Consider the following 16,942-nt stretch of genomic DNA (forward strand, 5'->3'; position numbering starts at 1 on the left):
TAGTGTGGGGCTGAAAAATAGGGTTCCATCTGGAGACTTTAGACTTCAACCTCTATAAATCTCACTGTGGTGTTGTGTGTGTCTGCTGTCTGCAGGTGGCTCAGAGCTCCAAGGTGTGGGGAGAGGTGCCGCTGCCCGAGGACCTGGACTCCGAGAGGACTGTTGTCCAAAGGTCTCAGCGGTTCTTAGACGATGACGAGGACTTCACTGCGGACGAAGCATCAGGAGGTAGGGTCTGGGGTCGACACAACTGGATCGCAAACCAGCTTTCCTTTCATATTGAAACTTAATTTAGGATATACATGATCATGATTACAATGCTATACTGTATAGAATGTCACGCTGCCCCTGAATAGTCCTTACAGCAAAGCAGTGGTCCCATCAGTGGTCCCATCCATAGTGAATCTAACTGTTTACTGTAACTATTTTCTCCCCCATAATCCACTAGGTGCACAGGGTTCATTCTCCACCCTGCTGCACTTCAGATGTACAGTATATGTTCCACCTGTTGAGTAAATTAATGGTTAGTCCTCCCTGGTCCTCCCTAGTCCTCCCTGGTCCTCCCTAGTCCTCCCTGGTCCTCCCTGGTCCTGCCTGGGCCCTGAACTGTACTAGCATGCTGAACTGACCACACCTTTTTCATCTTCTCGGTAGATCTGCCCAGTGGAGAGGAGGATGGAAGCACACCGGAACCCACAGTGGTGACTGAGATCAGTACAAGTAAGAACCCTCAGCCCTTAGCACAACAGTCCCTGCAACTCTAGGAACAGGCACGTGCACAGATAGGGCTTTACCCTTCCAGTCTCCTGAGTGCCCTTTTTTTATAACGTTTTTGTCGTTGTGGTTCTGAACCCATTGCCCGCAAGTCGTCATTAAATTCTACTCTATGCTTCAGAACCAAAACATTGTGTGTCTTGATTGTTGACCAATGACCAGTCATCAGCATTGTCGCGCAATAGCGGGCGTACATATTCAGATTAGTGACCAGAAAGAACTTGTTAAATTTCCTCCAGTTTGGCAAAAACCGAGTAGGCCTACATTAATCACCCATATAAAATACAGTTTAGCAGTTTAAATACTTATCTTAGCCAGAACAATCTACTACTGACTCATCTTAGCCAGAACAATCTACTACTGTCTTATCTTAGCCAGAACAATCTACTACTGACTCATCTTAGCCAGAACAATCTACTACTGACTCATCTTAGCCAGAACAATATACTACTGACTCATCTTAGCCAGAACAATATACTACTGACTCATCTTAGCGAGAACAATCTACTACTGACTTATCTTAGCCAGAACAATCTGCTACTGACTCATCTTAGCCAGAACAATCTACTACTGACTCATCTTAGCCAGAACAATCTACTACTGACTCATCTTAGCCAGAACAATCTACTACTGACTCATTTTAGCCAGAACAATCTACTACTGACTCATTTTAGCCAGAACAATCTACTACTGATTCATCTTAGCCAGAACAATATACTACTGACTCATCTTAGCCAGAACAATCTACTACTGACTCATCTTAGCCAGAACAATCTACTACTGACTCATTTTAGCCAGAACAATCTACTACTGACTCATTTTAGCCAGAACAATCTACTACTGACTCATTTTAGCCAGAACAATATACTACTGACTCATCTTAGCCAGAACAATCTACTACTGTCTTATCTTAGCCAGAACAATCTCCTACTGACTCATCTTAGCCAGAACAATCTACTACTGACTTATCTTAGCCAGAACAATCTACTACTGACTCATCTTAGCCAGAACAATATACTACTGACTCATCTTAGCCAGAACAATCTACTACTGACTCATATTAGCGAGAACAATCTACTACTGACTTATCTTAGCCAGAACAATCTGCTACTGACTCATCTTAGCCAGAACAATCTACTACTGACTCATCTTAGCCAGAACAATCTACTACTGACTCATCTTAGCCAGAACAATATACTACTGACTCATCTTAGCCAGAACAATCTACTACTGACTCATCTTAGCCAGAACTATCTACTACTGACTCATTTTAGCCAGAACAATCTACTACTGACTCATTTTAGCCAGAACAATCTACTACTGACTCATCTTAGCCAGAACAATCTACTACTGAATCATCTTAGCCAGAACAATCTACTACTGACTCATTTTAGCCAGAACAATCTACTACTGACTCATTTTAGCCAGAACAATCTACTACTGATTCATCTTAGCCAGAACAATATACTACTGACTCATCTTAGCCAGAACAATCTACTACTGACTCATCTTAGCCAGAACAATCTACTACTGACTCATTTTAGCCAGAACAATCTACTACTGACTCATTTTAGCCAGAACAATCTACTACTGACTCATTTTAGCCAGAACAATATACTACTGACTCATCTTAGCCAGAACAATCTACTACTGTCTTATCTTAGCCAGAACAATCTACTACTGACTCATCTTAGCCAGAACAATCTACTACTGACTTATCTTAGCCAGAACAATCTACTACTGACTCATCTTAGCCAGAACAATATACTACTGACTCATCTTAGCCAGAACAATATACTACTGACTCATCTTAGCGAGAACAATCTACTACTGACTTATCTTAGCCAGAACAATCTACTACTGACTCATCTTAGCCAGAACAATCTACTACTGACTCATCTTAGCCAGAACAATCTACTACTGACTCATTTTAGCCAGAACAATCTACTACTGACTCATTTTAGCCAGAACAATCTACTACTGATTCATCTTAGCCAGAACAATATACTACTGACTCATCTTAGCCAGAACAATCTACTACTGACTCATCTTAGCCAGAACTATCTACTACTGACTCATTTTAGCCAGAACAATCTACTACTGACTCATTTTAGCCAGAACAATCTACTACTGACTCATCTTAGCCAGAACAATATACTACTGACTCATCTTAGCCAGAACAATCTACTACTGACTTATCTTAGCCAGAACAATCTACTACTGACTTATCTTAGCCAGAACAATCTGCTACTGACTAGCACATGTCCCCCTAAAGGTCTGTGCATGGCCCTGTCTCGGAAGATAAGCCATGTGGTTGGCTAAAATAGATCCTAATAAACAAACAAACTAAACCCAACCAGGACCTTCTCTCCCTCAGACAGGCCTTATTTCAGTGTCCATATGTCTAGTAGATGGATGCATCCAGGAGAAACTGTCTGTCTGTCTCTGAATGGTGTCTCCTCCACATCCGGCTGCACCATCTTCTTTCACAGTGCTGAGTGTCTGTTCACAACAGGGAGGCAGAGATGCACGAGATGTAAACATTCCCATTTCTTCCTTTGATCCAATGACAGAAGGTGAAAACACAATACCACACATGAAAGAGGAAGACAAACAAAAAGCTGAAGCAGACAACACAAACAACTTTGTTTTGCAATCCTCCATCTCCTTCCCATGATTCTGGTGCTGTCCTCTTTGAGATTTGTAGATCTATGCCAATAGGAGCTTTCCTTCTGAGGGCAGATATGCACAGTATAGGCACCATTGAATATACTCAGCTAAATTTAACAGAACCAGTGAGAGGTGAGATTACAAAATGTCTGGCTAAATTTGGAGTGAGTGGTGTGACTTGAACACAATGTTAACATGTTAGTCATGCTGCTCTACCTGGAGCACCACCTCTTAACTGTATTTTTCCACCTATAGTGCTGTGTTTAGCCAAGGGTTGGATGACAGTCTGGACAACAGGAGTTCTTGTTAGCAAAGTGTGGGACTTTCTCTATCCTACTTGACCTAAGCATTAAGGCTGTCACCCGCTATGCATCGAGAACATCAATCCCTTTTTTGTTTTCTAGTTTATACTATCAGACGATCTAGCGATATTCCCCTTAGATTCCCTCAGGGAACCATATCTGCTGTTTATAGCTGTGCTAGCCTGGTACGTTTATGTGCAGGTTATTGCCTGATTCATGCAATCTTGTATGGTGCCACTAATGACATCAAACTTTAATCCACCTTCCCATCTTATTAACCTCACTGGAATCAGGCAATAACAGTAGTGAGTTGACTTAAGGCAATAGTGGCCCTTTAGGAGTATAGCTAGTGTAGTCTCATGGTACTAGTCTTCAACACCGTGTTCTCGTTCAAGAAACCTAAAACGGCAGGAGTCGAGGCTGCGAGTACGGGTAAAAATAATACCAGATGAACTTGAACCGAGGATTATGATGACGTTTTCTAGCCCAAAGACTAAGTCACCTCCACTCTGTTTTGTAATGGCGGCTGGTTCATAGTTTGTCCTTGGTGCCAGACGGTGTTGACTGGCAGCCACCAGCCAGCTAGTGGAGCTCATTACATCATGATGGAATAATTGTTTTTGTAGCAGCATTACAGGGCTGACATCAGATCTGGGGCAGCCAGGGGCATAGCATGTGCTCTCTGCTACCGGAAAAAGCTCAGCATTTAACAACGCCTCTCGAGGAGGGGGGTGTGTAGGAAATCAGGAGCAGGAGAGCAGATAGGTTCCAGGGTAATCGATATTTATTCAGGCGGTCCCGAAAGCACAAAACAATAGGAAAACCGCACTAACGTTGTTTCCACCCACAGGGAAGGAATTACGCACACGGAGGAGAAACCTCGACTCTGCAAACTACTGAGCAAAATGCCCACGGTAAACACATACCATAATAAACAAAACAAATCCCGTGGTGCAGGCACGCACCCCTTACAAGCACAATACAGCAATAATCCCGCACACAGCCTAACCTGCAGCGGGGAAATATAAACCCACCAGCTAAACTAAACACAGGTGTGAAAAACCAGACAGAACTAAACAAAAAGGAAAATGGGATCGGTGGCAGCTAGTAGGCCGGCGACGACGACCGCCGAGCACCGGCCGAACAGGGAGAGGGGAAGTCGTGACAGTACCCCCCCCCGACGCACGGCTCCCACAGCGCGCCGACACCGGCCTCGAGGACGACCCGGAGGACGAGGTGCAGGGCGATCCGGATGGAGGCGGTGAAACTCACTTTGCAGAGATGGATCCAAGACGTCCCCCACCGGCACCCAGCATCTCTCCTCCGGACCGTACCCCTCCCAATCCATGAGGTACTGCAGGCCCCCCACCCAGTATGGATCGTACCGTACCATACACCCGGGCCCCCTCAATGTCCGGGGGGGCGGAGGGACCTTCTACACCTCAGCTTCTTGAAGCGGACCAGCCACCACCGGCCTGAGGAGAGACTCATGAAATGAGGGGTTAATACGGTAATAACGAGGGAGCTGTAACCTATAACACACCCTGTTTATCCTCCTCAGGACTTTAAATGGCCCCACAAACCGCGGACCCAGCTTCCGGCAGGGCAGGTGGAGGGGCAGGTTTCGGGTCGAGAGCCAGTCCCGATCCCCAGGCGTGAACACTGGGGCCTCACTGCAGCGGCGGTCAGCGCTCGTCTTCTGCGGCCCTCGGCCCGGTTGAGGTGCTCCTGGACGGCCTCCCAGGTCTCCCTCAAGTGCTGTACCCAATCCTCCACCACAGGAGCCTCGGTCTGGCTCTGATGCCATGGTACCAGGACCGGCTGATACCCCAACACGCACTGAAAAGGTGAAATGTTCGTTGAGGATTGGCGGAGCGAGTTCTGGGCCATCTCTGCCCATGGAACATACCTCGCCCACTCCCCTGGCCGGTCCTGGCAATACAACCGCAGAAACCTACCCACATCCTGGTTCACTCTCTCCACCTGCCCATTACTCTCGGGGTGAAAACCAGAGGTCAGGCTGACCGAGACCCCCAGACACTCCATGAACGCCTTCCACACCCATGACGTGAACTGGGGTCCCCAATCAGAAACTATGTCCTCAGGCACCTTGTAGTGCCGGAAGACATTTTACATTTACATTTTAGTAATTTAGCAGATGCTCTTACTCAGAGCAACTTACGGTAGTGAATGCATACATCTCATACATTTTTTCCCCGTACTGGTCTCCCGTGGGAATCGAACCCACAACCCTGGCATTGCAAACACCATGCTCTACCAACTGAGCCACACGGGACTACCACCCGTGAGTAAATAGGGCCTCCGCAGTCTGTAGGGCCGTAGGGAGACCGGGCAAAGGGATGAGACGACAGGACTTAGAAAACCGATCCACAACGACCAGGATCGTGGTGTTCCCCTGGGAAGGAGGGAGATCGGTCAGGAAGTCTACCGATAAGTGTAACCAAGGACGCTGTGGAACGGGGAGGGGTTGTAACTTCCCTCTGGGCAGGTGTCTAGGAGCCTTGCACTGAGCGCACACCGAACAGGAGGAGACGTAAAACCTCACGTCCTTTGCTAAAGTGGGCCACCAGTACTTCCCCCTAAGGCTTCGCACCGTCCTATCTATGCCTGGATGACCAGAGGAAGGTAACGTATGCGCCCACCAAATCAATCTATCGCAGACACCAAGTGGAACATACCTCCATCCCGCAGGACACTGAGGCGGAGTTGGCTCCGAACGACATGCTCGCTCGATGTCCGCATCCACCTCCCACACCACCGGCACCACCAGGCCGGAAGTATGTGGGTGGGATCGATGGGCCGTTCCTCCGTATCATACAGACGGGTCAGTGCGTCTGCCTTAGTGTTCTGGGAACCTGGTCTATACGAGATTGTAAATCTAAATCTGGTGAAAAACATGGCCCACCTTGCCTGACAAGGGTTCAGTCTCCTCGCCTCCCGGATGTACTCCAGATTACGGTAGTCAGTCCAGATGAGGAAAGGGTGTTTGGCCCCCTCGAGCCAATGTCTCCACACTTTCAGTGCTTTTACGACAGCCAGCAACTCCCGGTCCCCCACTTCATAGTTTTGCTCCGCCGGGCTGAGCTTCCTCGAAAAGAAAGCACAGGGGCGGAGCTTCAGTGGTGTGCCTGAGCGCTGTGAGAGCACGGCTCCTACCCCAGCCTCGGACGCGTCCACCTCCACCATGAATGCCAAAGAGGGATCCGGATGAGCCAATACGGGAGCCTCGGTAAACAGAGACTTCAAGCAATCAAAAGCTCTGTCCGCCTCAGCCGACCACCGCAGACGCACCGGCCCTCCCTTCAGCAGTGAGGTAATGGGAGTAGCCACCTGCCCCGGATAAACCTCTGGTAGTAATTGGTAAACCCTAAAAACCGCTGCACCTCCTTCACCGTGGTGGGAGTCGGTCAATTGCGCACGGCCGAAATGCGGTCACACTCCATTTCCACCCCTGATGTGGAAATGTGATACCCCAGGAAGGAGATGGACTGTTTGAAGAACACACATTTCTCAGCCTTGACGTATAAGTCATGCTCCAACAGTCGCCCAAGCCCTTTGTGCACCAGAGACGCATGCACGGCACGTGTAGCGGAATATATCCGGATGTCATCGATATAAGCCACCACACCCTGCCCGTGCAGGTCCTTGAGAATCTCATCTACAAAGGATTGGAAGACGGCTGGAGCATTCTTCAACCAATATGGCAGGACAAGGTACTCATAATGGCCGGATGTGGTACTAAATGCTGTCTTCCACTCATCTCCCGCCCGGATACGCACCAAGTTATTTGCGCTCCTGAGATCCAATTTTGTGAAAAAGCGTGCTCCGTGGAATGACTCCGTCGCCGTAGCGATGAGAGGTAGCGGGTAACTGTACCCCACCAAAATCGAATTTAGACCTCCTAAGTCAATGCACGGACGCAACCCTCATCATTTGTTCTTCACAAAAAAGATACACGCGGAGGCGGGTGACATGGAGGGCCGAATGTACCCCTGCCTCAGAGATTCAGAGACATATGTTTCCATAGACATCGTCTCCTCCTGTGACAGGGGATACACATGACTCCTGGGGGGTGCTGCATCTATCTGGAGGTTTATCGCACAATCCCTCGTCGATGGGGTGGTAATTTGGTCGCCCTCTTCTTACAGAAGGCGATAGCCAAATCGGCATACTCGGAGGGAATGTGCACGGTGGGGACTTGGTCTGGACTCTCCGCCGTCGTTGCACCGATGGAAACTCCCACACACCTGCCTGAGCACTCCTCTGACCACCCCTTTAGAGCCCTCTGTTACCACAAAATAGTAGGGTTGTGAAAGGCCAACCAGGGAATCTCCAGCACCACCGGAAACGCAGTAGAATCAATGAGGAAAAAACTCATTTTTTTCCTCATGATCCCCCCGCGTAACCATGTCCAGTGGAGCCGTTGACTCCCTGACCACCCCTGACCCTAATGGTCGACTATCTAGGGAGTGCACCTGAAAGGGTTTGTCCAGCGGAACCTGTGGAATCCCTAACCTATGTGCGAAACCACGATCCATAAAATTCCCTGCTGTGCCTGAATCAACTAGCGCCTTATGCTGGGAATGAGGAGAAAATGCAGGGAAAGAAATCAAAACATACATGTGACCAACAGGGGGCTCTGGGTGAGCCTGGTGCTGACTCACCTGGGGTGTCCGAACAGTGCTCTGCCTGCCATCTCGACTCCCAGACGAGCCCCTCCAACACCGGTCGGCAGTGTGCCCTCTCCGACCACATCCAGTGCAGGAGGAGGCCCCTCCTCCGGTCGCCCTCGCTGCAGCACCTCCTAACTCCATGGGGGTTGGAGCAGAGGTGCTGGGGGGTGGAACCAACAGGACCCTATCCGGACGCCCGCGGGTAGCCAGCAAGTTATTCAACCTGATGGACATGTCCACTAGCTGGTCCAGGGTGAGGGTAGCGTCTCTGCAGGCTAGCTCCCTGCGGACGTCCTCACGTAGGCTGCTCCTATAGTGGTCCATCAAGGCCCTGTCGTTCCACCCCGATCCGGCGGCCAAGGTCCGGAACTCCAGCGCGAAGTCTTGAGCGCTCCTCGTCTCCTGCCGCAGATGGAACAGACGCTCACCCGGGTAGTTGTCTCTCGCCGAGTCTGGTCCCTCCCAGACCGCGTTGGCCAACTCGATAGCTTTACCGGACAGGCAGCAGACGAGGGCGTTCACGCTCTCCCCTCCCGAAGGAGCCGGGTGAACGGTTGCCAGGTACAGCTCCAGCTGGAGCAGAAAACCCTTGCACCCGGCAGCCGTCCCATCATACTCCCTCAGGAGCGCGTGCCGAATACCGCTGGGCCCGGATGGTGCCGGCACAGGTGATGGTGTAGGTTGGTACACGGTGGGTGCAGGGGTAGGCAGACCACCCCTCTCCCACCTCTCCATCGTTGCCATCACCTGATCCATGGTGGTCCCGAGACGGTGGAGAACGGTGGTATGATGTTGTACGCGCTCCTCCATGGACGTGGAGAGCGCGTCAGCTCCTGCTGACTCCATGTAGTGGTGCGGGATTCTGTAACAACGCCTCTCAAGGAGGGGGGTGTGTAGGAAATCAGGAGCAGGAGAGCAGATAGGTTCCAGGGTAATCAATGTTTATTCAGGCGGTCCCAAAAGCACAACACAATAGGAAAACTGCACTAATGTCGTTTCCACCCACAGGGAAGGAATTATGCACACGGAGGAGAAACCTCGACTCCGCAAACTACTGAGCAAAATGCCCACGGTAAACACATACCGTAATAAACAAAACAAATCCCGTGGTGCAGGCACGCACCCCTTACAAGCACAATACAGCAATAATACCGCACACAGCCTAACCTGCAGCGGGGAAATATAAACCCACCGAAATCAGTTAAACTAAACACAGGTGTGAAAAACCAGACAGAGCTAAACAAAAAGGAAAATGGGATCGGTGGCAGCTAGTAGGCCGGCGACGACAACCACTGAGCACCGCCCAAACAGGGAGAGGAGCCACCTTCGGTGGAAGTCGTGACACAGCACTGAGGCCTAGCTTGCTGGATATCTACTGTACAGGGAGCACTGAATCATGTTTGGTTGGATGTCCACGGTTAGCCATAACTAAACAGGTGAATTACAGGTTGGACACACTAGCCAGGAATTCACCCAATTAAGGACCCAGTATAAGGACAACTGTATCAGGAGTTAACTCACATGTAAACGAATGACGAGGCATATGAGGTCGTGTGAACTTGGTAGTTCTCAGCATTAGCAGATCACACTCACAGTAGTAGATTTGAAGTTATCTTTAAGCCTCCATCAGTTGAATGGGAGCATTTAAGTGGTTTGTTGACTCATTGATGATCTTAGATGTGAACACGCCACATGGGGTGGGTTTGATGTTTTGTAGTTCTCGACTAAATCCTGCTGGGAAGCTTGGATTAGTGACCTCAGGGTCAAAGCAGATTTGGCAGATAAACATACTACACACAGGACTATTCAAGTACAGAAGAAAGTTGAACAAGTCTGAAAATAGTATTTGTTTATCTACAGATTCTTCAGAATATATGGGATTTCTGGGGTTTCCATCAGTTAATTACTATCCAGTCTTACTTGACATGGCCTACTGTATCTTTGACTACACTGTAGTCTTTTTTCTACTGGTATCTAGGCACTCAGTGTCTATTTTTACTTTCTCTTTCAAGTTCAGTCAGTGTTACATTTTGGACTTGTTGCTAGTTGCTAGTAAATATCCATGACTAAATACTGTATCCATTACTCTGACATAATGTCTGATTCAGAGAATGGGCCTGTCTTAATAGTAACAATATGCCTTGGCTGACAGCAGTGAATGCCAGGGCTGCAGTGTGCTGTGCTCACCGTTCCATTTTTAGATCTTAACATGACAGCAGTTGGGAAGGAACAGTACTGGTTTTCTGAGTTGGATTGGTTTGCACAGACACGTTGCTGTTGAGTCTCCCTTCGCTGTCCAGTGGATTGTACTTGTGGCATGCAGGCCCTCGCCTCTTCTTCACTCCCCCTTACATACTGTGGCGTGATGGAAGTAGAGGTGCCATTTCTGCACCCTTTATGATGCACATCCTGTTGTGTTTGCTATGTTGAACCTTTTCCCTTTCCTAGTCTCTCAAGGACCTAACATTTGAACCTGTTGAATTATCATTTGAAGCTCTGACAGAAATAAATAGGGTGCCTTTAATGGCCCAGTGAACTCAAAAATGTGATTTTCCTGTGTTTTATTTACATTGACTGTACAAAACACAAGGACCACCTTTCTAATATTGAGTTGCACCCCCTTTTGCCCTCAAAACAGCCTCAATTCGTCGGGGCATGGACTCTATAAGGTGATGAAAGCCTTCCACAGGGATGCTGGACAAGTTGACTCCAATTTTTCCCACTGTTTTCAAGTTGGCTGGATGTCCTTTGGGTGGTGGACCATTCTTGATACACAAGAGAAACTGTTGAGCATGAAAAACCCGGCAGCGTTTCAGTTCTTGACACACTCAAACCGGTGCGCCTGGCACCTACTACCATACCCTGTTCAAAGCCACTTAAATACTTTGTCTTGCCCATTTACTCTCTGAATGGCACACCTACAAAATCCATGTCTCAATTGTCTCAAGGCTTAAAAATCCTGCCTGAAAAGACTGCCTGAAATGTCAGCCTGTTTTGGTGGGAGGGAGTTTTGGCATTTCATGGTGATGTCACCATGCAATAAATTAGGTAATAGACCAATAAGAAAGAGAGTTCTTAACCTCTCTGCCAATAACAGCAAATCTTCACCACTCAAACCACTCCCAGACAGTCCTAGCAACATTCTTGCTTGAGAAATTGCTCTACTTGGTCTATTTTAACACTTCTGTTCAGCATGGTCCCTCCCAACCTCTGCTCTTGACCTCTGCAGCGTATCTCAATGTAGTTTTATGGGAGACATCTTCCATCTTCTTCCCACGGTGTTCCACTGGTTTACAGAGCACTCAGAGTACTATAGGACTACTGGACACTTTGTTTGTTGTGATGTTTGAATTGCCATCTACACCAATTGAATGTATTTTAAAACACTTCAAACTTACATAACCAATCCCCTTCAATGAATATGTTAAGACTTTTCCAGCACAGTTTGAGATAGGTCAAAGGCACACAAACATTGCAGATAAGGTTGCATTGTGTAGGAGGAGAGATGTGGTGTGTTTTGTTTTAACTTTGTAGTCATGTGTCTTAGATGGGAAGATTCTCACAATTCCTCCTCTCCTCTCCTCTCCTCTCCTCTCCTCTCCTCTCCTCTCCTCTCCTCTCCTCTCCTCTTCCACTCTGTCCTTGATCATACTGAGCTCCTAGAGGACTTCAGGAGTAGTGTTTCGATGTTAGAATGTCTATCCTGCAAAATAGATTTTATTAGTCTAACCTGTATAAAACATTTTTTTTTTTAAAACAATGTAGGTCTAACCATATCCCAACTACTTAACACATTTACAGTATGCTGTTTTTGTTGCAGAAATTTTTTTATTCAGTGCCTTTGCCATTACCCTTAGCATCAATCCTTTGTGGAGAGCAGATGTTGAAACATAAGAGGATCACAGATCAGTGTAATAGAGCCTATCTGACAGTGCAGTCTGAGCATGAGTGGGAGTTGAAGGCCAGTGCTCAGTCCACCAGACAGACCACCCAGGACTGTGGCCATTTTCATGGGGTGGTGGTGGGCCATGGACTGGACAGACAGTTGGTGTAACGTTTGTGTCAGTCAGTGGCGTTGTTTGTTAGACTGCCTGGGCTCTCAGATAGTCACACCGACATGGGACAGACAGACAAGCGGCGGCAGCTGCAGTTATTTTGGTGGGCTCTTTGTTGTTGTTCTGCTCTGGCCTTCTTGGAGGTGGTCACTGGCCGCACTCACAGACACACCAGCGTCACTGACGTATACAGGGGGTCAGAAAACTGAACAGAACATGAGGAAGGGAGGGGATGAGATGGCATGACTACTCTAGAGAACAACATGGTAGAACAAGAAAGATAAGGGAGTGAACATTATTTATAATAAGGATTGCATGGAGAAAATCGGACCTCTCTGAAATGACAATGGATGGCCCTCCCTTCAGCAAAATATATTTTACCTAAACCTTCCCAGAACGGTTGAAAACAAAGTGACCTTCCTTATGCCCAAAAGAATAATTCAAACATCAAGTGGATAGCAGAGAATATGTCTACCGTTTACCCTCACTTGTTGGACAGACCAGAGCCTTAGATATGCAGTTTTAGAAACTGTTCTTCGTCCTGTAAGCGTTACATCTCAACGCAGGAATTTTGATAGGGCACAGGGCTGCGGACCAGAAAGTTGGGTTCACAGATCATCGTAGACAAGAGTAGGATTGGAAAGATCTCTTTTATAGTAAAAGCATTGCATGAATCTATCATCGTATTTGCAGATCCGAGAAGAAATTGCCTTTTATAAAAATGTCATGCAATTCTACGTCATTTTACCACACAATTTACCGAAATGACAGGCTAAGAATGGACAGAGAGATAGGCCTGTGTGTTCATCCTATCATATTTCTCCAATGCCAAATCAGTCTGTCTTGTTTGAAATTAAACTGTCCATGTTTGCAAATAATTACATCTGAGACATCATTAGGAATCTGAGCATGGTGCTTTCAAAAGTTAGGCCTACCTTTCTGTATATTTTCTATTGTACAGAAAGTGAATAACTTTATCAATTGATAGTGAGAGAATTAGATTACTTCCCAAGCAAAGTCTATTTTTTGTCTCCTCGGCTATAGAAGGTTGTAGCTCAGCCTCTGGATGTCAAAGAAACTAAACAATGATATCCCCATATGCATCAGTCACGTCTTTCCCTGGTATTTTACAGCTTGTTTCTAGCATAAAGCTTCACAGACCAAAGCTCTGTTATAGATCACTTTATATAATCAGATCTGTTTTATTTTCTTCCAAATCTTAAGCTAACAAGGGGTAGGCCTGTGCTTTTTGCCATTGTCTTTAATAAAAAGTAGGCCTATGGCATACCCTCTCCTACTCCCTCAATTTGAGTCCTGGTTTTAACTTAACAGCCCTTCACTGACACAGAGGTAGGCTGTTTAAAGAGTGCACGGTGGGTGGAGGAATTGACCTACAAATCTATAGATATAGCAACCTACAGCCTAGTTTCATCTGTTAAAGAGGAAGAAATAGACTCAAAGCCGTCTAACACAAAGCCCTCTAATTTAAATGAAGACGTTGAAATGAATTATGCCTACTTGAATTTGCTTACTTTCAGCACAATGAGCTGTCCATTTACGATTGATTGTGCCACGGCTGCTGCTTCAAGTTTCAGCACCACAATGTACTTTTCTCGAATCTGGCTTATTGTGAGCTTAATAACTCTGATAAATAGGCCTACATCATGGGCAAGAAACATATAGTTTTTAATAAAATCAATTATAGTAGTAGCAAGCTATCAAAGTTGACCTCCGGTCCTCCTTCTCACAAGATGATGCCTTTTTTGGATTAGGCCTAATCAACAAAATATTTTCGGAAGAAGCCTTTGACTCCTGAACTGCCGCCGTAGGACCACACAGCGCAGCCATTGGTTAGCCAGCACACAAAACAGTTTGTGATCAGAACGAGCAGAGCAGAGCAGGGCTCAGGGCTGGAATATCCATTGCAGTGTGTAATGCAGATTTGTTTTATTTACACCATCCCAGCAGCTATCTAAGAAACATAACTTTGCTCTGTGCTTCTCAGTGCATGCACTTTGTAGCCTATAGGCTGTGGATAATTTGATTGAGACCAACCTAAATAGCCTACAGGTGCACTTGATATTGTGCACCCAGAGTAGAATCAGAGATGAGGAGCGGCATCGGGCACACATTGATATATATAACCTAATAAGCAACTAACTCTAAAACACTGAGAAATACTGACATTTCATCAATTACAAATTCCCTGACCCTCCTGTGATAGATTAAAAAAAATACTAAACCCTCCCCCATTTTCCTCCCGGCACCCATTATGTAAATTTCAATTCATCCCTAAGAGGAAAGAAAAGAGTAGAATTGTATTGTAGAAGGACAATGTCTGTGTTGGGACTTATGTGTTAGCAAAACTCCCTTTATCCTTGATTGGTTATTTGTTTACTGTCAGTGCCAAGACATTATCCTGGATCACTATTCAGTGTTAGTAGGAATAGTCTTACTCATGGACTCTAGCTCTGGGCCCTTGATGCTGCTACAGTCTGTTGTATCAATAATAGTTCATGTTGCCTTGGAGAACTGGACTTTCCCTCTCCTCTTTAGGAAACGCTGCTGTTACTGTTTCAGATACTCTTCTCAACTTATTGATAATAGAGGACGGTAACAAATATCTCTGTCTAATCGACCTACATTACTGATGGCATGTCAAAGGGGGATATCAGGATATCCACTAATCTCGGCATCGAGATCCACATCTTGCATGCGTGCTAGTCTGGCCAGCTACTCAGTCTGGCTACCCGATAACACAAAAGACTAGATACCCCTGCTCCCTCCGGTGCAGAATTTGTTATCATATCATTGTGTATTACAGTTAGACATGGTTTCCATGGTTTCCTCTAGGGGAGTGCTCATTATCATAGTAATAATCCTGCTCTAGGGATTGGCTAAACAGTTTACAACTTTTGTTCCACTCGTTTGAAAAAACAAATTCACATTACTCCCTAAAATGACAAAAATAAGGGAAGCAAAGCTAAACACAATTCTATTAGTCTTTGATCTAGTAAAGAAAAAGGAAAAAGAAAATAATATTTGATTTTTTCCTTCCTTCTTCAGACTCAGATGCAGTACAGTAAACACCTTGTTTCAGTGAGTGAGTTGTCGACAGCCAACAGTAGCTTAGGACTTAAAAGGAAAGTTTAGCCACAACTGCTCTGCTCTCATCTCTTTTTTCTTTCATGGCAGCAATTTGATTGTGACAAGGATCACAACATTTCCAGGAGCTCTTTGAAGTTGTGTGAACGCTTCGTTAACACTAATTAGGTTGGGTCACCATGAACTGGACTACCCACAAACCCATTAACCTTTTATGGAAGGGACTGCCGCTGTCTACTGTGTGTGACACTGTTCTATGTTTCTGGAGCCTTTTTTTGTAAAACAGAGCTCCATGAAGCCATCTTTCATGTAGAGACTTCTGTTCTTAGCGCATCACATTAAATCGTATTCACTTTCTTACCAAGCAGGAGAGATGCATACTTACTGAGAAGTCTCTCTAGTCTAATAGATGGACATGTGCTACAATTCAATTATATTGTCTCAGCGTAGGCCTGTGTGTATTTCTATGTGCACAGCTGGGACACAGCTGGATACAGCAGCACTACTTGATTATATAGGCCTTGCCAGCAGTTCATGTTTATGACAGGGGACTTGCAACAGACTCAGGCTGGAGCCTTTCTAAGAGTTCCTGTAGTTAGGATATCACTATAAGAGGTAGTATTGAGTATTAATCCACTGAAACAAATCTGACTTTAACCATATCTACATGTACATGCTACCTCTATCAGCCTGACTAACCGGTGTCTGTATGTAGCCTCTCTACTTCTATAGCCTCGCTACTGTTATTTTTCACTGTCTTTTTACTGTTGTTTTTATTTCTTTACTTACCTATTGTTCACCTAATACCTTTTTTGCACTATTGGTTAGAGCCTGTAAGTAAGCATTTCACTGTAAGTTCTACACCTGTTGTATTCGGCGCATGTGGCAAATAAACTTTGATTTGATTTGATTTGACCGACCGGTTCAATTCAGTCTTACGTTGCAAAATTTGAAATTGTATTTTTTACATTGGATAAAAGTAGAGACTCAGAGCTAGAAAATTGTATATCATACACTACAGTTGAGGAACAATGGGAAAGTAATTCTGCTTTGAAAGTTAATAAACTTGTAACCTCACTTTTGAGAAAATGGCCCTTGAATGTTTTGGTACACCTAGTGGAGAGCTCTTATTTGTCTACACCCATGTGAGGCCATGTACTAAACAACCAAAGGTTTCAAGACTAAAGGCTGGTTTATACTACGGGTGTGTCGTAAACTTAATCTGGAGTGCCAGAGTGTGCTCAGAGTGCGCTTTGGGTGTTGGTAAACTCAGAGCGTTGTCAGATTGTCCGTTCATAAATTCAGAGTGTTCCGCTCTCGGAGCGTTCAGAGCGCACACTCG

General features: G+C 46.1%; 1 protein-coding gene across 6 annotated transcripts in view; it reads left to right on the forward strand.

The window, feature by feature from the left end:
• Window positions 1-16,942, forward strand: part of hspg2 (heparan sulfate proteoglycan 2) — a 195,256-nt gene that overhangs the window by 58,734 nt on the left and 119,580 nt on the right. For all 6 annotated transcript variants that reach the window (XM_029718873.1, XM_029718874.1, XM_029718876.1 and 3 more), the window contains exons 2-3: window positions 96-228; window positions 655-720. In XM_029718873.1, the coding sequence (XP_029574733.1) occupies window positions 96-228; window positions 655-720 (199 nt within the window). The remainder of the gene's footprint in view (window positions 1-95; window positions 229-654; window positions 721-16,942) is intronic.

The sequence above is a fragment of the Salmo trutta genome, chromosome 28 (assembly GCF_901001165.1).
Source record: "Salmo trutta chromosome 28, fSalTru1.1, whole genome shotgun sequence".
Lineage (NCBI taxonomy): Eukaryota > Metazoa > Chordata > Actinopteri > Salmoniformes > Salmonidae > Salmo > Salmo trutta.